This window comes from Xiphophorus maculatus, chromosome 18, assembly GCF_002775205.1.
Source record: "Xiphophorus maculatus strain JP 163 A chromosome 18, X_maculatus-5.0-male, whole genome shotgun sequence".
NCBI lineage: Eukaryota > Metazoa > Chordata > Actinopteri > Cyprinodontiformes > Poeciliidae > Xiphophorus > Xiphophorus maculatus.
In genome coordinates this window covers 27850184-27877448 of record NC_036460.1, presented here as the reverse complement: position 1 = coordinate 27877448, position 27265 = coordinate 27850184, and the positions used below count along the sequence as shown (strand labels likewise).

The 27265-nt window shown below is 38.6% G+C and overlaps 1 protein-coding gene across 1 annotated transcript; it reads left to right on the top strand.

Annotated features, from left to right (window-relative positions):
- Positions 1–20: 20 nt before the first annotated feature.
- rpa1 (replication protein A1) lies at positions 21–26365 on the top strand. The gene is made up of 17 exons (XM_023352057.1): positions 21–186; positions 529–576; positions 1199–1277; positions 1807–1915; positions 2023–2108; positions 2425–2499; positions 3561–3678; positions 4367–4469; positions 5072–5140; positions 5461–5653; positions 6468–6604; positions 7831–7979; positions 16065–16194; positions 19909–20085; positions 20833–20940; positions 21191–21277; positions 25602–26365. Exons 1-17 carry the CDS (start codon positions 157–159, stop codon positions 25704–25706), a joined length of 1803 nt encoding a protein of 600 aa, XP_023207825.1. The 5' UTR covers positions 21–156; the 3' UTR covers positions 25707–26365.
- Positions 26366–27265: the final 900 nt, after the last annotated feature.

The window sequence follows — 27265 nt, the reverse complement described above, 5'->3', positions numbered from 1 at the left end:
AACTGACAACACGCTCAACTCTTCGCGCGCGTCCTTGTCGAAGCTTTTGGCGCCTCAGACGCAGTTTGGCTTCATTTGTTAGTGATTCGTTGACCTGTTTGTCCGCTAGTCGTCAAATTAAGTCGTATTTTCTTACTAAACTGACTCCTTACAGTCATGGCGAGTCTTTCAACGGGCGCGATAGAGGTAAGGTTGAGTTATAAAAACCAACTATATTGATAACAAGGTGTTCTAGAGTCTGTTTTGGTTCTTCATTTCTGAATTATGTCCAAATTGTCTTTGTTGTAGACAGCATCAAGCTGACATTAATTTGTTTGAACAATATGCTTTTATATGTACGTCTTAAAAAGTCACGTTGGGGTTTGCTAATCTTTCAACAGAACAGAAAATACAACTATCTCAACCCAAATTGCAGTCGAATATAGATTGAAATAAGTTTGTAAGTTAATTTAAAAGAAAAACGCGTGGCTATGCGATGATATATTTCTGAAAATGTATTTTTTTTCTCCCCCCTTAATGATCTTAAAGGCTTTAGCAAATGGCAGCGGTTGGAGCGAAGCAGTGCTTCAGTTGCTGGTGAGTAAAAATAAAAACTTTTTATGCAACAGCCGCACCACTAATTACAGACGAAATGGCATGTAAATGACTTTAATGCAGCCATTTGATTGATTTCACTGAACCATATCTATCATTCGGTAAACAACACGTTTTGAACGGAAAGATGAGTTGTCAACATTATCAAAAAAAAGTTGCACGACAAAAGTAGATATCTTTGCATGCAGGAGTATCAAGAATAACTTTCAAACGATGAAAAAGCTTTGAGCGTTTTTAAAAAAATAAAATGGAGATATGGGTTAACTTGTGTATCTAATTTTGCCTTTAGACTGATGAATCTCAGTCTCAGGCCTGAAAGAGTCTAAAATGCATCCAGCTATTTTCCTACAAATCCTGTAATTTAGTTAAATGTTAAATTTGTGTTTGTTTCCCCACCCATTCATTGTTTCTTGCTGAATCCACCATTTCTGTTGTCTCTATCCTGCCAAGGTTTATTTTAGTAGGGAATGTTAGTGGTTCCCCCAAAGCCTTTTTTTTTATTTTGCTCATCTTGTTTTTTCATCTTGTTCCACTTGAGAAGTCTAATTTTGCTAAACCATCATTTTCCATCTATATAGTCAACCGTTTTTACATGAACTTTTAGAACATTCGCAAGATCGACGGCGGGAGTGGGCCCTCTCGCTTCAGGGTGATGATGAGCGATGGACGACACACACTGTCATGTAAGTTATTTTGTCTCCAATTTACTTTTTGCTCCACTGTTTTGAATGCGATTCGTTTCCATTTGTGGGCTGAAAGGATATAGGTATGTAAACTATAAGCTCCTTTAGCTACATCTCCAAACAAAACTGCATCTGAATGTTTTGCGATGGGGCCCATGCTTTCAAATAATTAATCAGAAACCCTGATTTGATCAGGATTTGCCAAAAACATGACACTTAATTACTCTGTTGGTTCCTCATAGTTTCCCTTTCTAGATATCTAATAGAGAGGCAGCTGGATGTGAAATCGTTGACCCACTAGGAAGTAGGTCAGGGGTATAAGCCCAGCCTTCTTGTTAGTTGATATTGTTTTTTTTTTAGCTTTTAAGGTTATGTTTGTTTTGCCAAAAAAAAAAAAAAAGGGATTCACATTTAAATCTCATCTGAAATGTGAAAGTGATTCTTGCATGTATTGGTTGTCCTAAATATTCGCAGTAGGATTTACAGTTCATGCTGTCCTCTCTTGTTGCGTCTCTCTGCACTCCTGCAGCCTTCATGCTCTCCACTCAGCTAAACTACATGGCCGAGGAAAACCTTCTGGTCCCAAACTGCGTGTGCGTCCTGAAGCGGCAGGTCACAAATGTGCTCAAAGATGGACGGTATGAAGATTTTGCTATAGATTTTGTTGGCAATGTTGCTTTTTTCTTTCTTTCTTTCTTACTCCCCCCCCACCCCAACTATTGTTATGTGTTATCTGTCTTTACAGACGAGTGGTAATCATTTTAGAAATTGACGTCATCAAACCTGCTGACGCCTCTGATAAAATAGGAGACCCAATTCCTTACTCTGATGGTGAGCGTTCTCTCATCATTTAAGATGCAGTGAATATGCATGGAAATAATCACAGACATCACTGCTTTCTGTTCCTTTACAAATATGTAAACAAAAATAATGCTTGGGCTGTATTTAATTTTTTTTTCTCCTTTGCTTTATTGCACTTTAAAAAAGTTTCTGTACATCGTTTACATGTTTAGTACTAAAATATTTAGACTATGCTTCATTTCTGTAACAGACTGAGCGCTTGAAATCAAATTCCAGTCGTTTTTGTGCACATAACTTTGGACAATAAAGTTAATTCTGATGGTTTTAACATAAATTTCCCTGTCAGGCCAGAGCAAAGGCCCGCAGCCAGCTCCAGTCCCTGAGAGCAGACCGCCTCTGCAGCCACAAAACAGAAATGAAGGTGAGTGGATGCTTGCATTTAACCTGCACGACATAAATAACATTTAGGAAAATGTAATTTAAAAAAATTCACAACAGAAATCAAATTACTATCAGAAATGGCCACCAGGTGGCAGCAGCTATCCGTCGCAGAGAGGCGACCTAAAGATTCGCATGACAGAAATAATTTTGACAGCCCTTGTAGAAATATTTGCCATTTTAATTTGTGGAAATATTTTTGTTTTGCCGTGAAATTCAGCCTGTCCATCTGGTTTCCTGTCTGTGAGTTTATCCATCTGCCCCTGTGTGTGCAGTCATTATAATTTATACACCTCGGTTTGAGTGGCAGTGTTGAAAAGTGTGGATTAGATCAGAACATTAACTTGTCTGTGAAAGACAACAAGGTGGTCACGTCAGGCATGTTTTCCAGCAATTTTAACCTGCAGACATGTGAAATCCAGCCGTCGCCGTGTTCCCCCACGTGTGTCATGGGAGGTATTCATCCCTCAAATCTGCCTTGTGGGGAATTAAGATTGTGCCAGCCGTCCTGGTCATCATCAGCACAGTCGTTGTTCATTTCTCAGTGCGCTTGCTTGATCTGGGGAGGAGTGGGGGGGCTTAATTACCAGAAGTGCAGTGGTTTGCAAAGTGGGAGGACTTAAGTGGACACTTTGAACTCTAATCCTCCACGTGAGACGCACACAAATCAAATGTGCTGTGCTCGGGAAGAGCTGCTCCTGTTTGTTGCAGTGCTTCACGCTCGGCCCCCGATTCTGTGGGAACGCGAGTCATGCTTCTCGCCTAAAATGCCGGATCACATATCTGGGGCCAGCTGATTTAATAACATCCTCATCTGTTGTTCTTGGCGGGAGTCAAGTCGGCAAAACTTTGAAGCGCCGCGTCTTTTCGTTAAGATTCCCTCTCCCCCGGTGAAGTGGGATAATCACGCCGATCAAGTGGTTGCACTCCAAAGAAATTAGATTTTTGGGATTTGTGATGAATAATGTATTTGTCTCTTTCTTTCGACTCCTCCACGTCTCTGTTCGTTATTTATTCCTTTTTGTCCCCTCTTTGTTTCTCTAGGTGTAGACACAAATTTGAAGAGAAACTTTGCAAAGAAGATTCCTTCTGCTTTGCCTGATACTCCAGGAGGAAGCTCCAAAATTGTCCCCATCGCCAGCCTCAACCCCTACCAGTCCAAGTCAGCATGCATGCTTTGTTGGTCGTTTGAATTGTAACAGTCTTAATATGCATTAATTGAAAATATAATCATTTTATGTAGTTATTCTTGAACTCTTTTCTCTTACTGTTACTGATCTATAAAAGCCCTATTTAAAATGAACAAGTTGGCAAGTTAAGCCTGGAGGCCCGCCAGGCTTGACATTTTTCCTGACACCTCAGGTGGACATATTTCTTTCTTTTCTAGCCTTTCTGTCATTAGTGGTTGTAGAGTAGAGTGGTAATTTTAAACAAAAACTAAACTATTAATTTTAAGTTTTCTTTAGCATCTTGCATTAGTAGTTTATACACCTAGCATTGCAAAACCTCAGTCTCGAATACTGAAAAAATGAAAATAAAAAAACACTTTGCTGCCTTGTTTTCCAGCTACTTTTTTAAATGTCGTTTTACATCTTTGTGCTTTTTCTAAGTTCATTTTAAGCACCTCACTGGTATTGAAATTGGCGACCTAGCTAAGAAGTAAACACAACAAGAAAAGCCTAAGATTTTTTTAAAATGGAAGTCCTGGAAACCTGTTTTCAAAAGCTGCAAAGAACAGATTGTGAATTAATGACTAAATGTGTTCATTCTTACATGTCTGTATACATATCCTCAGAAAAGGGACATTTTTCCTTTACAAAGCCTTAATGAGCATTAAATTTCTCTTAAAGGTGGACAATCCGGGGTCGTGTGACCAACAAGAGCTCCGTTCGTACGTGGAGCAACGCTCGAGGCGAAGGAAAACTCTTCTCTATGGAGATCGTAGATGAAAGTGTAAGTTTTTACCCGTATTTCTTATTAAGCATGCACTGATCCGATATTCTAGCTCATGTATCCGTGACCATGTGTCCAGTCCATAATGACAGATCTAGTCAGTCTATTTCTATCCCTTGTGCTCTGAGTGATGCCATGTTTTATTATTCGTTGTACATTAATTGCACTTCCTGAACCTTTTGAAAGATTGTTTGTTGCAATTTATTTTTTTACATGTTTGACCAAGGTAGTCGACGTATTGTTTTTGTCAGTTTCAGTTTATTTATTTTACATTGGGTGTCATACTCCTAATATGTTTGATTGACCAAATATTTGTTGTTTTTACATGTATTTAGTATGTTGTACCGGTGCAGAGTTATCCAATGAATTTGTTACTCAGTACATTTATGTCTGCTTGTTTAAAGAAATCAACTTTAATTCAGCAGTTTTTTTGTATCGTATCCGTATCGGCTGATACCAAACCTGAGATATCGTATTGGAAAAAAAAAAAAAAAAGTGAATCAGTGCATCACTAATTATTTCTCTGCATAAATAAACTCCCAATATCTCTGTCCAAAGTTTGTCTATGTTTTAAAAAGAAGATTTCATGTTTTTAACTCCAGGGGGAGATCCGTGTGACCTGCTTCAACCAAGAAGTCGACAAGTTCTTCTCTCTCATCGAGGTCGGCAAGGTGAGATTCTTCCTCCGGACCCGGGGTTTCCCAAACTACCTGCCGGAAAACTTTTCTTCCTCCTCCGCCGTTGGACAGCTCTGGCAGCGCGGTGCTCTGTCAGCAGCTGCTGGCACTCTGCGCGGTAAAACCACAGAGACTATGAATGAGTCATCTGGCAGTGCCGTACCCATACAATAAGCAGCTTATGATCATCTGCCAGGCTCTGTTGATGCCTCCCCACCCCGCCTGCTGTCTGAAGTCCTATCTCGTTTGCACCATTCAAGTCAGGTGAAACGCTCCCCCAGATCTCTGATTAATGCGCCGGCCTCATCCGCCAGGTCTACTACGTCTCCAAGGGCTCTCTGAAGATCGCAAACAAGCAGTACACGTCGGTGAAGAACGACTACGAAATGACTCTCAACGGAGAGTCCACCGTCATTCCCTGTGAGGACAGCTGCGACGTTCCCATGATGCAGTGCGACTTTGTCTCCATCGGCGACTTGGAGAACAGAGAGAAAGACGCTATCGTTGGTAAGGACACGCAACTGTGTAAGTTGCGTAATCACACAAACGGAAACTTTAAGAAAATGTAAAACTTTAATTGGGGCGTCTGCGTGTCCTTAAAAAGTCTTAAATTGATCTAAAATTAAGGCTCCGATGTCCTTAATGCCAACTCATTTAATCTATTAAAGCAGTTGACCTTACATACGTCAATCACACGTTTTAAATGTTGCATATGTATGGGCAAAAAACGTTTCTCCAAGTAGTCCACTTGTTTTTTTTAAATTCAAGTTTTTTCATCGCATATATTTAGTCTTTTTAAGAAATTCATAGTTTCTTTTTTTTGTTTTTGTTTTGTCATGTGAATCTGGTTGTAGCTGTGACTTAAGCATCATGAAGCAAATAGTCCTATATAAATAAATAAATTTGTCTTCCAGACTTTTGGCATTTCCTGCAATAAGAATCTTCCCTGGTATAATAAAGCAGTTAAAATCAAAACGTTGAAAATGTGTAATTTTCCAATCCTTTGTCATTCAAAAGTCTATATTTAAGTAGACTCCTAAGAACAAAAACATTTGTGTTGCTGTGGATATGAAACAACACTCAATGTAACAGCTGATTCCTCTTTATTTCACTGCCAAGTCGAGAAGAATTACCTCAGGCAGCTTTAGAAATTAGATATACTTTATAATTCCTTTGTGTTTCTCAGAGGACATTCGGCGTATATTTCCATGCATATGCAACAGGGCTGTACACGGCGGTTCAGTGTTGGTGGTAACGTAAATCTACCGTGTCCCGCTATGCCTAATGCTTTTTTTTTTTTCTTTTTTCTTTTGCATTACAGATGTAATTGGAGTGTGCAAGAGCGTGGATGAGCTGACCCGCCTGACGACCAAGGCCAACCGCGAAGTGTCCAAGAGGGCGCTGAGTTTGATGGACATGTCCGGGAAGTTGGTGACCGTCACCCTGTGGGGAGAGGAAGTGAGTAAAAGCACGCAGGGCCGGGGAGTTTTTGTTGAAGTGTTTCTAAGTGGAAGGGCTTCTTCAAGGAATCCCATGTAATGTCACAAGAAGTATCAAATTAGGCGGAAAAAAAAAAGATTTGGGCTGAAACTATTAATCGGATTAATTGTGATCAAACGATTAATCGTTATCTGGCGTACACAGACTTAATAGAAAAGGCAATTTTGCTGAAAGAACAACATACTCAGAGCAGTAATTAAGCCAAAACTGTACAAGAAATATGTACATTTTGCATTTAAAATAAATAAAAAACTTTGGAATACCCTAAACTCGAGTGGCAGGTTTAGCTCCACGTGGTTCAAATTCTGTATATTTAAAAAAAAAAATCTCCTAAGCACTCTTTGGTGTCTAATTACTAATCGGTTAATTCAGAAAGTAACAAATCACTACACTGTGCTGATGAGTCGAGCAGAAAGCGCTGAGCTCTGATTAAGTATTTTTAGCTGCATCTTTTTCTACGAATGATCGGGCATTCACTAAGCTTTTTTTTAATTTCAATTGCATCTTTTGTGTTTCTAATGTATAAAAAAAAGACTTAAGTGGTTAAATGCAAAATCTGACGAATGTGCCAATTTCTTTATCCGATTAATTGGTAGAAAATGTGAATACTGTTAGTTGCATCTTTGCATATTAGAAAAGTTGCTCTTTGCTTGAGTTGTGAAACCTGAAAATAATTCTAAGCTCGCAGAATAAAGTTATTGACTAAAATGTGTCCTTGTGGTAACGTAAGTGAACTCCCAGCATTGATATTTTTTTAAAATTTTATTTTCCCTTCTGCTGGCAAAATTACTTCCTCCTGTTGAGAGGCAGCGTCTTCCCTTTAGTTTCCTTTTTAAATGTGTTCCACTTCCAAAGGGATTTGATGAAACAAAACGTGCAGCTTAAGAACAGTACCAGCGTCAAACAACTTTAAAGATATTTTCCTTATGTATGAAGTATACAGTCACTCCCTGTTCCAATCTTTCTTTTCTTTCCTTTGTTTTTTAACTCTCCCATCTTCTGGTTCTTTCAGTCATTTAAAGTATGAAGGAGAAAAACTTGGGGGAACTACTTACTTGTTTACTTTGTGCTCCATTCTATTTGTATCTGTGCGACAATGTGCTTTTACTGCGGATGATGTGGAGAAACAGAGAGTTGAGTGGTGTTTGAGGCCCATTTTCAGACATTTTCTTTTCGTTTTGCAGGCGGAGAAGTTCGACGGCTCCGGACAGCCGATCGTAGCCATAAAGGCCGCCAAGCTCTCGGACTTCGGAGGCCGCTCGCTTTCCGCGTCCTTCAGCAGCACCATGATGATCAACCCAGACATCCCAGAGGCATACAAGCTCAGAGGCTGGTAAGTCGAGCCCAGATGGGAAAACGTATTCCTGCTCTTGCACATGGGATGCCTCGCATACATCCAGAGTTGAATAAAGTAAACATTTTAACGCCGGCAGCGTCTCTGCTGATTCACATTGTGCTGAAATTGTAACGGCAGTTTGCAAGTGGGCATGCTCAGACACTCGTTATTGAGATTAGCTTTCCCTCCCATCAGCCACCTGGTCAGGGCGCTTTAGTGAAGCACTCCATATCAACGGAAATCATACTTAATGCGTGAAAATGTGCTTTTTCTTATTTTTTTTTAAACCTTTTTATTACTTTAGCAAAATGTGTTGAAACCCAGAATTATCTTTGCATGTTTTTGTTCCTCTATCACTTGTGTAATGTAGAAGTGATCCAGAAATATTTGCCATTTGAGCTCACATAGTTTATGAATAAAAGTTGAAATTCACTTGTAGAAGTAGGTAAGCCTGTCGCAGTAAGCAGTTATTTGATTAATAGCATGATAAATCAGAATGAGCTTGATAACTCCATTCTAGTCAGGTTTGTTTGTGTTGCACATTTTAGTGACAAGACGGTTCAAAGTTCTTTACACCATAAAACAAAGTAAGTAATTATGAAACAATAAACATTACATTATGATAAATGACATCCGGTGCTGTCAAAGGCAGCTCTGAGCAGGTGAGTTTTTAGTCTTGATTTGAGTGTTTCAGCAGTTTTGCAGTTTTCTGGAAGTTTCCAGAATAGAGGAGTATAAAAGCTGAATGCTGCTTCTGAAGTTTATCATTATGTTGAAGGGCAATTTTGTTTAGACTCCATCAACCACTTTATTTATGGTTATGGGTGTGTGTGTGTTTTAAAAAAATTGTTTTTATTTATTTTATATTTTTGGTTCTTTTATTTTGGATATTTAAAATATGTTCCAGCGTCAAAGTGTTCTTTACAAAATTAAAGTTTATTGGTCTTTTGAGAGAGCAAACTTGCATTGTTACTTTACTATATTATTACACTATTACTATATACATACTATATTATTACTACATTATTATATTACTTAAAAATTGTCTCAAAACAACAATATTATTTATTGAGATAATTTAACTTGCATAGATAAAGGATATTATAACAACTTTTATTTTCTTGCTATGGAAGAAAGATATATATATTTTTTTACTTGTCAATAATACTTTTTCCTCAATTTGTGATTTTTCTAAACTTCTCTTGGCAGAATGTGTCAAATATTACGCAATGTGACCCCTAGTTCCCAGGCGGGAAAGTCAATTAACAAATGTGACTTTTTATTTTAATAGGGAAATATTAGCCGGCGGTTATTTATCATCATTTATCACATTTGTCACTTCAGCTTCAAACTGCGGTTTTCTGTTGTAGGAGGATTTCATTTGGCTGACAAGATTGAAAATATCTAATTAAGATCCCTCTAGGGCGCTACTTTTCCCATTTACCTGCACATCATTAACTTCCCCGTTGCAAAGACTTTTTTATACCGTTTTGTCTCCTCTTGGGGTTTAATGACAGACGTTTGTTGTCCACTCCGTCTCTTCTTGGGCGGCCAGAGATAATGATCCTTAAAATCCTGGTGTTGGTTTAATTCCCCGCTGAAGAAGCGCTGGTCCGTGGGGGTCTGCTCTGAGCAGCGGGTTCCCACAGGTTTCGAGGCAGTCATTAATGAACAGTTTCAAAGTCACAGATGGAAGGAGGCGAGACCCGATTCATTACTCTCAGTTCAAGTCAATTCTTGTGAGAGCAACAGTCAAGACGACATCATAATTTAGAATAGCTGAGCGCCGTAACGCAGCTGTGGACACACTGGTGAATATGTAGCCATTAGGCCTATATTTGGACTTCAGCATAAAGATTGTTTGAGGTTTTATGTTTCATTATAGGACTGTTGGCTGTAGAATACAAACACTGCCTTGCGTAAATGTTTATGACCCTTGGACTTTTTTCATATTTAAAGCCTTTTACTTGCAGATTAACACAAAAGTATCCATATTTGTATAGTGGAAAGAACATTATGCATGATTTTCCATTTAAGAAAATACGTCTGGAAAAAGAACGGCAAGCGTTTTTATTTGGCACCCTTCAGCAGACGTTGCACTATACTTTTTTTTTTTTTTTTTTTTGGCCATGCGAGTCAAAATGACATCTATATTTACTTTTCAATTTTTAAAAATGCTAATAATAACACATTCAAGGTGGCTCCACATACCCTTCCAAAGAACTGACCGGCTTCACTGTCGCTTGTAGAGTAAAGCATCCTCTCAACATGATGATGCCACCACCATGTTTCTCCGTAGGGGAAAAAACAGGAAATGGAATATGCTTACCAGAGTTAGCCTTGCTGAGACCTGGAAAATACTTGAATCTTTGAAATTCTAGTATCTGAAGACTTTTAAGCCAAAATCAGCCGTAAATAATTCCTAATAAAATACATTGAAGTTTATTGGATTTTTAATCTGACAAAATGGGCTTGCACTTGCACTGTCCATGTTTCTCCCAGTGGTTTTTGATGATAAATATCTTTTGAATGTTATAATAATGACAGACCCTCCAGGCTAGCAGCAATCGCGGAACGGTGTCTGCTGAGCTCATCATGCAAACTGCTTAGTCCAACTCTCCTAAAAAAAAAAAAAAGAGGCTTTAAGCAGAATAATGGAGGAGTACTGTTGTGATGAGGTGCTGGAGGCAGAGCTTCTTAAAGAGACAGAGGCCCAGTTTCAAGGTGTCAAATGGCAAAGTCAAGTTATATTTGACATACACAGTGTTTTTGTAACAACTCAAGGTAACATACAGTAGGAACTTGATAGTACAATTTTGTGCCTGGAAAATGCATAATGCCGCCACTTTAAGAAACAACGGCTTTCCCTCTGTAGCGATAGACCCAAAGCTGCTGAGACTTGGCCGTCTTCCTGCTGCAGAGGCATTTTAATTTGACTATTTTGGCGCAGTCCTGTGGGACTTCTTCAAATGAATAGTGTATCCTTGGTGGGCCGTTGTCTCGTACTCTTTGCAGAGTGTTAGCTGTTTCAGCTCTGCTCTCGCTCAAGTGCTCATTTGACAAGTTGGGCTGCGGGCCTTTTAATGGCTCCCCGACTCATCTCGCAGGGCATCAAACGGCATCCGTTTCTTTGTCAAACCGATGCCGTCCTGCGCACTAATAATCTTGATCTTTGATTAATGCTGCTGTAATGTGACTGTGCCTGCTGCTTCCTGTTTGATGGCTGAACGAAGGCTGCCAGCGCCGTGAAATCTACACCCACATCCGCCTGTGCGGATGCTCTTGTCCATTAGGTGGCAACAGCACATTTAGGGAGGGTCATGCTGCCTCTAATCTTACCGCCTGCCAGGGGAGTCTTTTCTTTATCCAGTCCTTTATCGGGTTTATTCCCAGGCCTTGATGCAGCCACCCTCAGACGCTTCCCATTATCTCATTTTAGTCCAGCTGACATTTTCCGTCTTTCTTATCAGGGCTCGAGTATTTCCACTTGCCACAGACAAGTCATAAAGTTGGGGCAGTAATTACAGGAGTCTGGGAGCAAACAAACAAGCTTTGCCAGTAGTCCAGTAAATGTGATGCCTCATTAATGAAGCATCTTTGCTGTTGTTGTTTTTCCCCTGGATTTTACAGTGTTATTACGAAGGTGTGGGTCAACTTTAATTAATACAGAGTGATTTAAACCGTCATTTGGTAGTGCTAATTTATTCTCAAACTAAAGTGCTACATGCAGCTTTTTGCTGGGCAATGAAACGTTTTCACTAATTAAATAACATTTTTGTTCTGACTTTGGAAATACGCATGTGTTGTTGTGGCCCTGCTAACAGCAGGATTTCACTGTTTTGGGCTTAAAGCAGCAGCATGTAACTTTTTACAAAAATGCTCTGTACATTTTTATATCGGGTCATTATTTTGTGACAGTATAACGTAAGGTAGATTATCTGTGAAAAGACGGCACTCTTCCATCTCCTCTCTGTACTTCTATTGACCTGTCACACTCTTCAGAAGGGCCAATCCATCATGACAGACGCCAAGAAAACCTTTAAATGACCTATTAACTATTGTGAATGACAATAGGAGCACTAAGAGGAGGCAGAGGATGTTGATTGTTTTATTTTTCATAGATTCTGTCTCATACTGTCATGACAAAGTGACAGCTATAACAAATCTCTCAAAAAGCAAACAACTTTTTTCTTTTTTTTTTGTTTTTTATCAAAGTTGCATCCTGCAGCTTTAATATAACCTTTTGGGTTTTTTTTATGCTGCCAGCATTTTTCATTGCATTTTTATTTAATCCACATCGTGGAGGAAAACAAAACCTCATCCAAACTTGTTCTGCACCTAAAAAAGTAAATAAAAAAATAAGTCAAGTTTATCTTGCAGGGTAACATTTATTTACAATTCCGAGATATATTGACTTTTAGTGGGGCGGCTGTTGGTGATGCTGTACACCTGCTGCAACATATCTGCCTCACTAATACCTTGAGACATCTTTAGTCGTCAGAGCCCGTGCTCGGCGATATATTATGGCTCACCAGTGCACAATGGTCCTTGTTTACATCCTAAGACCTTCATTGCTTACAATGGAAGCAGGTTCTGTGTTTGACAGCATGTCATTTGCTTTAGATGAAGGGGCTATCAAAATGTCACAGAAGATGGAGGAATGCTATTTGTTGTGTCTCTGCCACTCTCAGCTTAGGCATGAGAGTCTTAGCCTGGAGCTGAGAACACTGCCTACTTGGAGTTTCCTCCTCATCCCTTCCTGCTTGTTCCTCAGACACGTCTCTGCTCCTGTGCTGTCCGCCAGACACATCAACACGCTGGATTTTGACATGTTTGCAGCATGCATAGCTTGGTCTTTAACCCTTTATTGTGCAGGTAGTTGTCTTTCTGTAAACGATGCTTCTGCTAAAGCAGGCTTCTGAGCCTGTTTGCTGTCAACTAAGCGTCGGCACGGTTAAACTTATCGCATGATAAATAATGAGCTTGATCATTTCCGTTCTGATTATTTTTTTTCAATGCCAGTTTATGGAGTTTTTATAATCTGGTTCATCTATTTTTCAGTTGTGTGTGATTTCTATTTCAGTTTTTTCTTTCTTTTTTTGTCTTTCAATTTTTTTTATTTGAAAGTTTTTGGATATTTAAAGTGTTCCAGTGTTAAGTGTTCTTCACAAGATTAAATTTATTGATCTTTGACACGGCGATCTTACATTATTATACTATTATCATTTTGAAAATGGTCTCGAAACAACAATATTATCGTTTATCGCAATAATTTCTGGGACCAATTTATCGCCCAGCAAAGTCTCTGTCAGGCCTCTGCAGTGTCACAACTCCTGCTCATTTCTTCTCTAATCTTCCGCTGAAATGTGCGAAATACTTCTGATCTTAACTAGTTTAAAAAAATAAATTGCTGTAGATTTAAATCACTGTGAAAATAGCAGGGCTGAAATAATTAATCATGATTAAATGAGTATTGATACTCAGAGCAGCAATTAAGCCGATAAATAAATACATTTGCATCTAACATTAAAAAAATCTTTGTAAATATGTTTAAAGTGCTAGCTTCACCTGGTACAAACTCTGTGTTAAAAAAAATCTATTTAAAACTTCTTGCTATTAATTATGAATCAGTTAATCTAAAAGAAAAAATCAATTAATCTACAAATGATCAAGTATAGACTATAGAAATGCTATGTTGCATTACTGGCAATAAAATGTTTATTTTAAAAAGGAATTGACTCATATTTGTTTTTGCATCTTTTGTGTTTCAAATGTATATAAAAGGCCTAAGCGGTTAAATTAAAAATCTGCAGAATGTGGCAATTTTTTTATCAGATTGATTGCAAAAATGGTTGGTTGCAGCCCCACAAAAAAGTACAATATGAACAAATTCTGCTAAATTGCTACATGATTATTATTTTCTCTCCCTTTTAGAGGCATTCCTCTTCTGAGATGTCCAGAAATGTCTCTTTTCATCGCGTCAAGGCAGCTTAGCGATTTGCTGGTGCAATTAAAGCAAATCTTTACAGGTACACAAGCGGGGAAATCAACCGCCACTGGGAGGAATCGCTCACATTCGTCAGAGGTGGCAAACAGTCTGAATATTTAATTTGGAATATTTTCAATTAGTCATGCCTGCAGGAGAGGAGACGTTCTGGTCGTATTTGCAATCCAACCTCCGTTTTGCATAAGACTCCGCCTCGCGCCAGACTACTAAGCTCCATTGACCTCTGACTTTTTTTTAACCTGAATTATCTCTCTGCGTTTTACCTCCATCCATCTCAGTTCTTCTAGTGCATTTTATTCTTCTTCTCCTAACCCCTCCTCTTGTCTTTTCTCCAGTTTCTGAGAAAATTGCATGAAAATGGGTTTCTGATAACAGCAATGACCCTGTCCGACTCGTCTAGCTGCGCTGTTGATGAATTTCAAAAGCTTCTGGACCTTCTCTGCTCTCAGAGGAGCCATCTATGCTTTGACAAAGGCAAACAAGGTTCCCCGCTTGGAAAACGGTTCGTTTCTTATTAAGTGGACACCCTGCAGTCTTCTTAAGGCATGTAAACAACGGCGTATTATTGTGCCTCATTCTTTGGTTCGAATGTTGAATTGAATTCTAACGCTGTTCATAATTGGATCTGTTATGCCATGCCTTCTTTTTTTCTTTTGTTTTTTTCCCTCGAATGTTATGCTGAATTGTGCGCATTACTTCTTCTGATTGGCTCCTTACCTGCTGTTCACTGCAGTCACCACCTGAAGTTGGAGAACCGGGTCGAGCCGAAATGATTAGCTTGATGGTCGACGTTTAAACTTACAGTATGACCAGCAAAGGGAAGATCAAATGTAAATGTAGTCTAAAGAAGTGATTAGGTGGTTTATGAGAAAAATAAAATAAAGTACAGATGCTCATTAGACTGCTAACGAGCGCAACACAAGCCCCGCCCTGTTCCACTCCCATCAGTCATGCATCCTGGATGATTTGGACCTGTCTCACCCAGACAAACAAAATGGAGCTGGAAGATTCTAAGCAAAAGCTAAAAAAAAAAAAACGACAGAAGTTTACACTGAAAATTCTGCTCTGAAAACCAAAGTAGTGAAATCTTACTTTTTTACTTTGGGCCAAGGGCCCAAGTTAACTTTATAATTAAAGTTAACTTGGACTGGATCTGGCTCAGACTCCATGTCTGTGTGGTCGCGTCGTATTATTATTTTTTTTGGGTACGATCTAAACTATAAGGTGGTTTGAACTTTTGAGTATGCAGAAAAAAGGGATTAAAACACGAGACCACTCAATTTCTTTCACTTTCTGATACCGACCCGGTACAGAAGTGGAAAAAATTGCTTGTTTTATTTATTTAAAAATTATTTTTGACACAGACATAAATGTACTGAGTTACAAATGTATTTGATAACTCTGCAGCAGCACCAGCACACTTCAATACCCAATACTTCCACAGTCTTGGTCAAACATGTAAAAACAACAAAACTTTAATTTGTTCAGTCGGTGCAGTTAGGAGTAGAACAGCCAATGTAAAATAAACAAAGCATGATGTCACTCGGAGTGCAAGACAGAACTATACTGAATAGACCTGCGGTCATTGATTGTCATCGATATTGATTTAGAATTTGTTTTTCAGTATCTGTATTGATATAGATATTATCGTATGGATGCATCTCCAGTTAAAACATCAAAGTCTTACATGACGTTAATCATGGGGTCCAACAGAATCTTGTGGCACAAAATCTGATTGTAATAAAGAACCACCGTGTTACTCAAGGTGAAGTCCCTCAAAACACTAATCAGTTACTATTTTTATGGAGTGTACCGTCCCATCAGGAGTCTGAGATGTTGATTTGAGTGTTTTAAGTTTAATAAGGTAACTTTATTAGGGTTGTGTTCAAGAACCGAATGGCACCAGCACAGTTTGGATTCTCCCGAAATTGTTCATATTTTTACTTTCAATTCCTAGCTTGGATTTCTAGTCTGCCAGCACCATTCAACAAATATGAATCTTTTTTTCTTCTTCTTCTTTTTGTCTGTCTTTTTCACCGCTAAATCTAACCAAAGACTGACTTTGATTCACGCAGGTTTGACAAGGAAGGACACGCCATGGAGGGTCAGTCCCTGACGGAAGTGAGAGGTGCCGGCAGAAGTCTCTTGGAGAACTGGAAGTCCTTGGCTGACGTGAAGTCGGAGCATCTGGGACACGGTGACAAGGTGCACACACACACGCATATACACACACACACACACACAACTTTGTCTTGAGATATAAATGCAGTAAATCTGAAAGGCATTTTTTGTCCTCTACTTTTTAATAAATTTTCAAAAAATTCAAACCACTTTCCCCACATTGTTATCCTGGGGCATTTATGTGTAGAATGTTGAGGACAGAGATTAATTTAGTACAATTTGGATTAAGGCTTGAATATTAAAATGTGGAAAAATTGAAGCACTCTACTTTCCAAATACAATGTACGTTAACACTGGTGGTGTTCAACAAATATTGGCGTTCTGTAATAACCTTTGGGATGTTTATGGAGACCCTAAACAGTCTGTTATGAATCCTTAACAACAATTATTCAACATTTTTCTTTTTTTTTATTTTTATAAACTTTAAATATCCAGTTCTGTAGCTTTTTCTACTATTTTCACCTCAGGAAGGATTTTAGCTAACCCTTAGTATAATGATTTGTTTTTAAATCAATAATGTATAACATCGCTGCACCACCATGTACGTATATATTTCTAATCAAATCCAAATGACATTTATCTCCTGCTGCTCATCAATCCCTCTGCTCTGTAGAGGTCCACTTACCGTTCTAGTGTATGCACCTCCTGCAAGTCACATTTATCTCTGGCATCGATCGCGAAGATTACATGGGCATCATTCCTTGCACCTGTAATGAAACGACTGCCCCCACAATAGCGAGGCAAATGCATTTTCTTTAATTTCCACCTTTTTATTTGCAGCTGGAGGAAACTGTGCAAACAGAAGTGGGGAAATATCCTCAAGGAGAAAACGGTGACGTGCGGGCAACACGTTAACTTGAGTAATTTGGCATAATTTACAATGCACTGCACTATAGTAATTATCACAGTATGAAGAAAAATGTTTTATAAAGACGGGTGGAAAGGAATAAATGTATCCAATTATGATGACTGTGAAGCTGTGGGACCTTGTTGATTTATGTTCAGGAATTTTTTAAAGTGCAAAAACTAGTTGATTTACATGGACATATTCCAAGCTTTTCTAACCTTTGTGGCATACAGCTAATGAAAACCTAAAATTCAGACTTTTAGTAATAATGATAATAATAAAAGGGGTTTAACAAACAAGTTTTATGATTTACTTAATTATTGGGATGGCTGCTGTTTTAATATTTGTTCAACAAACAAATATTGACACAATCTACAACGAATGTAAATCCCCACATGGGAAATAGAAGGAAAAGTAAAAAAAAAAAAAAGTTCCTCAGTTTTGCTGGCCTTTACAGTATTTCCTGTAATTTAACAGTATTTAATTGCCAAATGAAGTATTATTGAGTATTTTACAGTTAATGTGTCAGCCTGGAGTCACCTAATGTTTAACTCATAATAATAACCACACATAAGCGAACAAACTGAAGTTAAACTGCAACCAAGCTAACATTAGCCAAATGTTGGCACCCGCATGCGGCAGAAGTTTTGTGGAAATTCATAGAAGACGCATGACAAAGTGAACTTATCAGCGCAGTCAGCCTTCAGGGTAAGATACCTACTGTTTTGCCCAAGTTCAAATCCACATCTACTGCCGTCTCCCTCAACAGTTCAGTTCTTTCGTCAAAAGGGTTTTAGCCTACTTGGTATAAGTCCATAGATCCTTCCTGGGTTTGCGTCCACAAAGCCCCTTCATCTAACTTGCAGCGTCCGCCACAATACATTAGTGCTTAAAGCCATTCAGGTGGTGGGTGGGACCAAACATGAACAGGATGGAGCGGCATTTATCTTTTACCTTTTGACTGATAGATTACAAGCACAAAAGGCAGAAATATTGTACATTTTCTACGACAAATAACGTTTAGTCGTTAGAAGCCATGTTTGGTTTTTTTGTTGTTGTTTTAATCGTCATGGAATAAAGTGGCCGTCAATAAAATAATTCTATCGTTAACAAAAACCACTCAGCTGGAGATGACGCTTAGAGAGCCACTATACACAAAGATTGGATACAGCTGTTGTATTCCTTGTGTTAGGCCACTGCTAAACCAGAGGTGAAACCAGAATCATGCCTTCAAGAAAAGGACAAGAGAGGTAGGGAGTCCAATTTATGAGATCCTGTGTGAAGTTTCCCATTAGATTTAATAATTTTTGACGTTCTTATTTAAAATGTAGCAAAACATAAATATTTCATCGTTCCAATGCTCGCCTGCGTCAGGGGAATTCTGAAAGTTTTTCTCCCTTTCAAATCTTGAGCTGCTCGTTTCTTGTTGGCGTGTCATGTAGCAGAGTGTGGTCGTGCCAAAGCACCGCTGACTCTGCCACATCGTATAGGCGATGGCAGGGAGGGTCAGGCTTCTCAAGACCCCACCGAACAAATTCCTGTCACTTTTTGTTTGCGTCGCAAAGTCTTTGTGCCACAACTCGAAGCCTGCACGTCGACGCCGTGCCCCTTCTGAGAGCAAGCGGGCACAACTCGCCGTGTCTGTTTTGACGCTGCGTTTTTAACAAAATGTTAAAGAGGCAAGAAAAACATTTTATTTTCCCTCCTCACAGATCAATCTCACGCTAATTGGAGACGTTTACATCAATAGACCCATTAAAAATATAAAAAAAAGCAGTGGAACGTAACGACTTCCGAAGTTTTTGTTTAGCAAAATGGTCATTAAGAGTTTTTCCTTTTTGGTTTTTTTCTTATAGATCAAAAATGACGTATTTACCCATTTTAGACAACTACTTTGTTTTGCAAATCGCAGCGGACGTTTTTCGGTCCAACAGAAAGACGGCACGTCCACAAACTGAGCTCCGGCGGGGACCGTTATCCTTTTATCGCGCCCTGCAGTGGCCTAGATTTTCTTCCGCTGGGGATGTTCGGCGTGGATTTGGGGGGAGTTTGAGCCGCTCTTATCAGACAGATGTTGGGGTGCGACAAAGATCTGTTGTGAAGAAAAACGCAGGTGATGCAAACTCATTCGCTCCTATTGAGACGATTTGTCTTCCAGTTGAATCACACCCTGGTGTTTTAGTGTTCATCCGTTTGTTTTGTTGATTTGATCTGCTTTGGTAAGCATGTACAACCTCTTACTGTTTGCTTCCCATCCACAAATTCATCAGTTTCTTGCAGTTTAGCTCAGGCAAACTGAATGTTTTTTACATCCACACAATGTGAGTAGATGCTGGATTCCTGGGTTAACTTTTTAGTTAAAGAGAAAGTTTGTCGTTTTTGGCAGAATCTTGAAATGTTCAAGCTAACATCCATAATTCGCTGCCACTGCTATGTTAACTGTGTGTGGTATTTTCCTGGAGGTGTACAGAGCTGTTTTTGTCCCAAACAGTTTGAATTATGCCTAAATGTAGAAATCGTGTTCCTACATGTTCTTTGGGAGACTTTAATGTTTCTTTTTTTTTTTTACTATATCCGGCTAAGTTTGGATGTTTTTCTCAAAAAAAAAAAGAAAAAAAAGCGTCCTCCTTGCTCAGATATTCTTCATAGCAAAGACACATGAAGAATATCTGAGCTCTTATATTTATGTCACAGTCTTAAATTACACAAACTGGACATTTTAACAGGCACTCTCATACCTTTTGTATCCACGCTACACTATTCCTGAGAATACTTTTGTAAAGCGGTTTAACCGGCAACGTTGTGGTCAGGATTGCAAAACTGCATCTCCGTTTTATTTGAAGGGATTTGCTCGTCTAATGAAGTGGATTTGTTTCCCTCTCCTTGATTAGGCGGACTACTACTCCTGCATAGCCACCATCGTGTTTCTGCGTAAGGAGAACTGCCTTTATCAGGCCTGCCCAAGCCAGGACTGCAACAAAAAAGTGGTGGACCAGCAGAATGGCATGTTCCGCTGCGAGAAGTGCGATAAAGAGTTTCCCAACTTCAAGTACCGCCTCATTCTGTCCGTAAGTGACTTAAAACCTGGCGCCCACTTTGCACCAATATGCATTTTCTTTCTATTACCTTTTTTTCTTCAGCTGAGGTAGTTTTTTTATTCTTTAAATTCTTTTTCTTATTTCTCAATACTTTGTCCTTCTACATCCTTAAACCGGCGCTTCTCTCCCTTTGGCCCCTCTCTCCGTCTCACAACGTTGCCTCCAACTGCTCTCCGCAATTAAAGTTAGAAATGTTGAAGCTGCATCTGTAAAACACGGTAATGAGGACCAGATTTAATTTGACTTGAGGCTTTTTACAGCTTTGTGTTTGACCGCTGCAGGCCTCCGTATACTCTATTATCCTACTGCATTTTCACTGATGAACACAAATATAATTTTTCCCAGCTCGGTTAGAAAATAACCCCTTTTTTTTTTTTTTTTTTTAATGTGAAGATAACTACAAAAGGTTAGTCAGCAGCAGGATTACAAAAGGTAGACATCTTAAATGGATGTTTTTTTAAATTTTATTTTTTATTTCGTAGCTCTCACCAGTTAACATATTGTTCTTCACAAGCAGTAGGAGAGACTGTGAATCTGCTTCCATGCTGATTCTGTGTTTTTTTGCCAGGATAACCAGCAGGACATACACACTATCTTCTAGCTGCAATATCGGGCAAAACATCACACTTTAAACACTTCACCGTTTTTGCTTTTACATTTTTAAAAAAAATTTTATTCACTGTTGCCTTTTTTTCTTTCCGCCGTGTTATTTGTCAGGCCAACATTGCGGACCACGCCGACAACCAGTGGGTGACTTGCTTCCAGGACAGCGCTGAGGCCATCCTGGGCCAGAACGCCGCGTACTTGGGCCAGCTGAAGGACTCGGTGAGTCTCTTCTCTCCAAAAAATTCATTTAGTTCCCCTCAAATAAGCGAAATTGTCAGGTGAAGAAGTAAACCTTCGAGTTTTGCCGTTTCCAAACACGCATGCAGATACTTTTAAAGATGCTGTGTCTGTGCTCTTCCATGTATACTTTATAGGAGATCCCAGCAATTATTTCTAAGTACTGATTGTTTTCCTTTGCGTTGGTTCAGGGGAAGCGAGAATTTAAAAAATACATTTGCTCGTATTTCAGAACGAATCGGCGTTCGACGAGATCTTCCAGCAAGCGAACTTCAATACTTTTATCTTTCGCAACAGAGTGAAGCTGGAAACGTATAACGTAAGTAAAACGGTTCCAACCGTTCTGAGGATATCCAGGTGTACGTTAAAACTAATTTCAGTGTATTTTATGTAATAAAACACAAGATATGCCTGATGATGAATGGATTTTTAAAATATGTTCTCTGAAGTATGTAAAAGTATGTTACTGTGTTTAGCCCTCCAGCTCAATACTTTTTGTAGAACCAACTTTGAATGCAATTACAGCGTCAAGTCTTTTGTTTTGTACTCCTAATAGTTTCGCAGACCTTAAGAATTGGTGTCAAATTTTTTTCATTGTGAAAGGTCTCGAGCTGAGATTAGATGGAAACCATCTGTGAAAATTAATTTTAGCAGAATTTAGGTCTTTACTTTGACTAGGCCATTTTTACACGATTATGCAATGATGGTAAATCTTCAATTCAGTCTCAAGTCTCTTTCAGCCTCCAATAGCACAGTTCCCGCTGATGTTAGTTTAAAATTTGGGGATGAAAATTACAAATTTAAGGCCTTCAAAGGTCTTAAGAAGAGCCTAATATTCCTCTAAGGTCTTAAATTAATTTCATCTCACTTTTTAAACTTTTGAAAAGTTGGCTTTAAGCTAGCTCTTCTACCATTTTAAATCTAGCCTGAAAAGATCGACTTCCATTGACGGTTTTGGGGGGTTTTTTGTGGTGTAATATGAGAAAGTTGAAAAAGCTTTAGGTCTATAAATACAAAGTTAATGAATGACAGGTAAAGCATAAATAAATAATGATACTTCAAATTCTTCAAACATTTCTTTCTAAGCCTTAAAAATAAAAGTGGAGTGCGGCAAATTCATTTTGACAATTCCCCTAATCATTAACAAATCTGCCCGGCTTTGTTGGTTGTTGCTGTCATCACCACCTCGAAAACAAAAAAGCAGGTTTTTCTGTAGCTTTGTGAGGGATTCCTGCACAGCTTAGCAGCGGCCGCCGTTTCCTTTGGGCAACACAGACGGACGCTTGTGGATCTTTTTTTTTTTTTTTTTTTTTCCCCTCCTTCTTCTTTTTGGGGAGGAAAACGTATAAAAGAATTTGATTGGGCTGGGACTCTGAGCAGGAAGTCTGGAGGCGAGCCAGAGACGGCATCCGCCTTTGACACACAGAAGAGACCACTGTGTGTCCGTCACGGTCAGCGCGGCGTCCTAACTGCCAATGGCGCAGCTTACAAGCATGTATTGGCCCATGTAGCCACAGCCTGGGTTACTTCAGCAGAGACACCTGCAGCCTCACTGTTCACCTTTTTAACTAGACAGTCATGGAAGCGTATGCTTACTACGCTTTATGCAGACATCATCAAACAAAATGGCAAATATTTAAATGAGTAGGCTTATATATCATCACCTTCCTAAAATAATGGCCAATATGATTTTTTTTGATGAGTGATCCTTTTTTTTTTTTTTTTTTGCCTAAATTATCTTTTGACATTATTTCTTTATTGTGGTGATTGTGACTTACTGTTCAACAAAACCTCAAAATTAACCTTCTAAGAGAAGTTCTTTTTAGATCCCCAAAAATTATTATTAGTATTAAAATGTCATTTATTATGGGAAAATTGCTAACATCAAAGTCACTCAAAACTTAGTGGAAGGAAAAAGTAGCCTTGACAGGATTGTGACGCTATCCTGTTGTATTATTTTGTTTAAGCCAGAAGTGTCTGTGTGGGTTAAGGAGCAAAAAGGCTGGACTGTTACTTAGTGGTAAGGTCGTCTTTCCAGACGATGAAAAAATATGCATTTACCGTACTTCCTGGACTGTAAGACACTCCAGAGTAAAAGTCACGGAAATCAAAAAATCAGTCAAAAGAAGGGGGGGGGGAAACACATGCGATTTGCTCTGGACTATGTCACAGGGCTATCCAAACTTTGAAAAAAAAACACACAAAAAAGTAGTCTGGAAAGTACGGTAATAAAGAAGAAAGTTAAAGACCGCCATTAAAACAACCTCAGCACCGATGGATCAGCGATCCAGATATTCATGCAATAAAAAAAAAAATAGAACAAGCAATGGCTGCATATACTTTGACCAAAAAAAGGAAAAACATTCATAGTCCAATTTAAAGTGAAACTGTGCTTCCGTTTATAATGTTCACAGGCCCATTCGTCCGTAACCCCAACAGTTTGTTTCATTGTCACTTGCGTTTCAGTGCGTTTTGATGGTGAGGGAAACGCTTTCAGTTTTTGAGCTGAGATTGATTCTCATAAAATCATAAAATTAGAGCTTGTGTCAAAATAAATAAATTGTAAAGTAATCCTTTTTTCAAAATTATTGTTCCCCTTTACGGCCCTCATGTAGAGCCACCACCAGAACCGTCAAAATCCCTTCTTCTAGCAACATTCTGCTGTTGCACTCGGCTCTTGACTTGAATCAACCAATTAAAGCGTTTTATGACACAATGGTGTAAATGTGCACATTGTTGTTGTGGCTTTTCGTGGTCTTGATACTTATTATTGTTATTACTCAAACTTTGGGACCGTTAATGATGTCTTGTTGTGGCCTAATGGCCACGTCTAGACGGATTAAATTGTTAGTCTTGTCTCCTGAACTTTGTTTCAGTTTTATGTATGTTTTAAGAAAAAAAGAGAGAGATCATGTTGGTACATTTTGTTATACTGATGTGCAAACATAATGCAGTATTGTCCTTTCAAAACATTCTCCCAAGTCGTGTTGACAACATGAATATGTTATCTAAATCCACCCACTCACACCGTTGTGCTGCCGTTTTCGCTGCCGGCACACGAAGCAGCTGTACGGAGTAAAACAATGATCACAATTCAGCCAATTTAGAGCACAGATGATTAGTTTTACTTGACCTACATTTGATGGATTTATGAATTGTACCAGATTGGAAATAGAAATCATAATAATTAAGATCTTCTGTGGATGCAAAGACCATTGTGATGGATGAGATATTTGGTTTTTGATCTCGAAAAGCTGTGGATTTTTGTTTGTTTGCTTATGGTGGGTGGAGATGAGGAAATTTTATGCTTTGGTTGAATACCTCACATTTGCTTTGGGCTTATTACATAAAATATTTTTACTTCAACATCAGTTTACCTTTCGGGACTTTAAGGGAAGCAGTTGCCACTCCTCCCCCCCACCCGCCCTTTGGATAATCTCAGGAAACGGTTAAGTTTATCTTTACCTTCAGGTTTTTGTGAAAGCAAAAGCAAGAATAAAAAGTTCTCCATTATGTTTGTTGAATACATTCGTATATATCTCTTTCTAAACGGAACGCACAAAGGTATGTGATGGTTTTTTTAAAGAGAGCGAGCTGATGTCCAAAGGAAGATGAGTTCGTTGTATTTTATCCCCTTCAGCGGCCGAGGATTAATGGAGAAAAAATTGAGTGTAACCTCAGTTTAAATGCAGGGATGAATGGCCCCGAGAGAAATGACCTCTCCATGTCTAGACAGCTGTGAAAGCTAAATACCAGCGCAGTTCACACGGCTCCTCCAAATGTCTTGTTGGGGATGAAAGATGTTTGCATCCATTTTTTTCTTTCTGTGATAAATGCCATTTTACAAATCGTTTCCTCCCCCCCATTCAGTTAAGCAGTCTGGTGCTCAGTTGGATGCATGTTTTTGAGTGGATTTACAGCTGCATGAAAACACACCTTTCGTTGTTGCCGTAAAACGTCTGTTGCATATGCCAAAGCTGCTTGTTGTAGCTCATCGTCTGAGTTATCACCGCAAATTCAGTTGGACTTTTACCAACTGGAGGTCAGATGCCGAAAAGTTTCAGGGACATCAGTAGCTGCGTTTCCATTATAAACGTGCGCAAAACTTTGTCAATATTGCCCTAACGTCTAAAAAAGTCAAATAAAATGCAACTTTGCAATTGTGTTAAGAAACACAAGTAAAACAAAAATCACACCTGAATAAGTTTCGTTCACACGGCAAGTCACTAAAAACACCCTGTGCAATCATCCTCCTAACACTTCCTGTTGACTCGTTTGTCGTTTCCGCCAGTAGTAAAATCCGGTTGTCGATCAGGTGACTGGTGAGATGCAAAAAAAATTGTTGCTGTGGCAGTTTAGTGAAATACTTATTTCAATACAACCAAAAAAACCCCACCTCATTCTACTGCAAAAACTTTCTATCGAAAAATGTGCGATTTTTCAAAATTGCCATGTTCCCATTAAGCAAATTAAATTTTGAAACACCAATTTGTGCAATTTCCCTGTCAATGAAAACACAGTTACCAAATGACACTTTGAGATCTTTTTTTTTTGTAAATGGGCAATTTTTACTTTTTTCTTTTTTTTCTTTTTTCTTCATTGTAATACAAAACGGATGTTGATCAAATGTTCTTGTTTGACAGGACGAGTCGAGGATTAAAGCGACAGTGATGGAGGTGAAGCCTGTCGACCACAGAGACTACAGCAAGAGGTTGATCATGAACATACGGAGTATGGGAGCCAAGTAGAAACGCCACCAATGCAGATTATCGGATATGCTTTTTTTTTTTTTTTTTTTTTTTTTTGCCACAGGCTCCAAATCTGTTTCACTTTCCAATGTTAAACTTTATGTATTTTTGGTTTATTATGCTTTTCATTAAATAAAAAGGTAAAGTAAGTGTAGTTATGGGGTACTCTAAGCTCTGATGGACTGTTTTTCTTTTAACATGGAATCTATTTGTCCAATTTTTCCTTTTTAAAAAAAAAATTTTTTTTAAAGCAGAGACCAGGTCAGCAAGCCACGAGTGAGAAAAGTGTGCTTCAAGTCAGCCAGCTGTTTGTGCATAAATTGTGGGGGAAGTGTGTGGCTGTGTTTAAGCGTAGACCAGCACAGTCGCTAGTACTCTTTTTCACCCTCTGACGCACTTGCAGAAATGCCTGGGCTGGACCTGCACACCCCTGATAAGAACATTTACGCTCACACATTTCTTTTTCTTTTTTCATTTTTGTTTTCCTTTTTGTTGGCACCGTTCCTCACATTCTTGCGATCCACAAGCACACCGACGGTGCCGACTCTACGAAGGGGGGAAAAAAAAGGTTACGATTTAAGTCATGGAAATTTCTGTGTTTGTTTTGTAGTTTCTTTCTTTTCGTGACAAGTGTAAAAAATAAAGATATTTGTAATCAAGCTGTCTCATGGGGGAGATAATTCAGTTGTGAAACTATTAAATGTGGGGAAAGTTGGTTTGCTTATAAAGGCAAAGAACACACTAGAGTTGTAAGAAAAAAGAAATGGGTTCAGCTGCCATCTCTTCAGGTTTTGCTCAGATTTGCATCAGAAACCCTACAAACTTGGCTTTCATGTTGTATTAAAAATGTAAATCCACAAATTAAAACAAAATCCTAACAAGACTTAGAATGTATGTTGGCATAAATTTTCACTCACTGAATAAATTATTACAACTTATTAATTAATTCTCCAATGAAAAACAGTTAAAATAGAGATGCACATTCTTATACTAGACTGTTTAACAGCATTCACTTTTCAAGATGTTTTATTGTTAGAAATGACATTGCAACATTCTTGACCTATTTAAGCTTGTGGTTGAATGGCTTCTTAATACTTTTCTGCAGACCCAACTGTTCAATTGCTGTGAGGAAAAACAGATGGGAGAGGCTGCGGCATCCTGAACACGATTTATCAAGATAAAAATCATAATGAGGTTTATAAAATGCCCCCTGTCTTCACATGTCCGAGGTTCGTCTGTTGTCACATAGCCATTTAGCAAATACTATAAAAACCACTGACCAGTAATTAGAAAGTAATTAAAATGAAAATTATTATACAAATAATTAAATTGAAAAGAATTAAAATCAGTTAAAAATTCTTAAAATAAGAAAAATTATGGAAGAGTCATTGGCAAAAAAATAAATAAATATCAAATTAAATTTTTTTTCAAAAACAATGAAATACATTAGTTAAAATAAGTATTGAAGACTTCCAGTGGTGCCATGCTCTGAGATGGCTGCATTGGGTGGAGGCTCCAGTGACATTGATGATTAACAAATTACATAATTTTCTGGACAT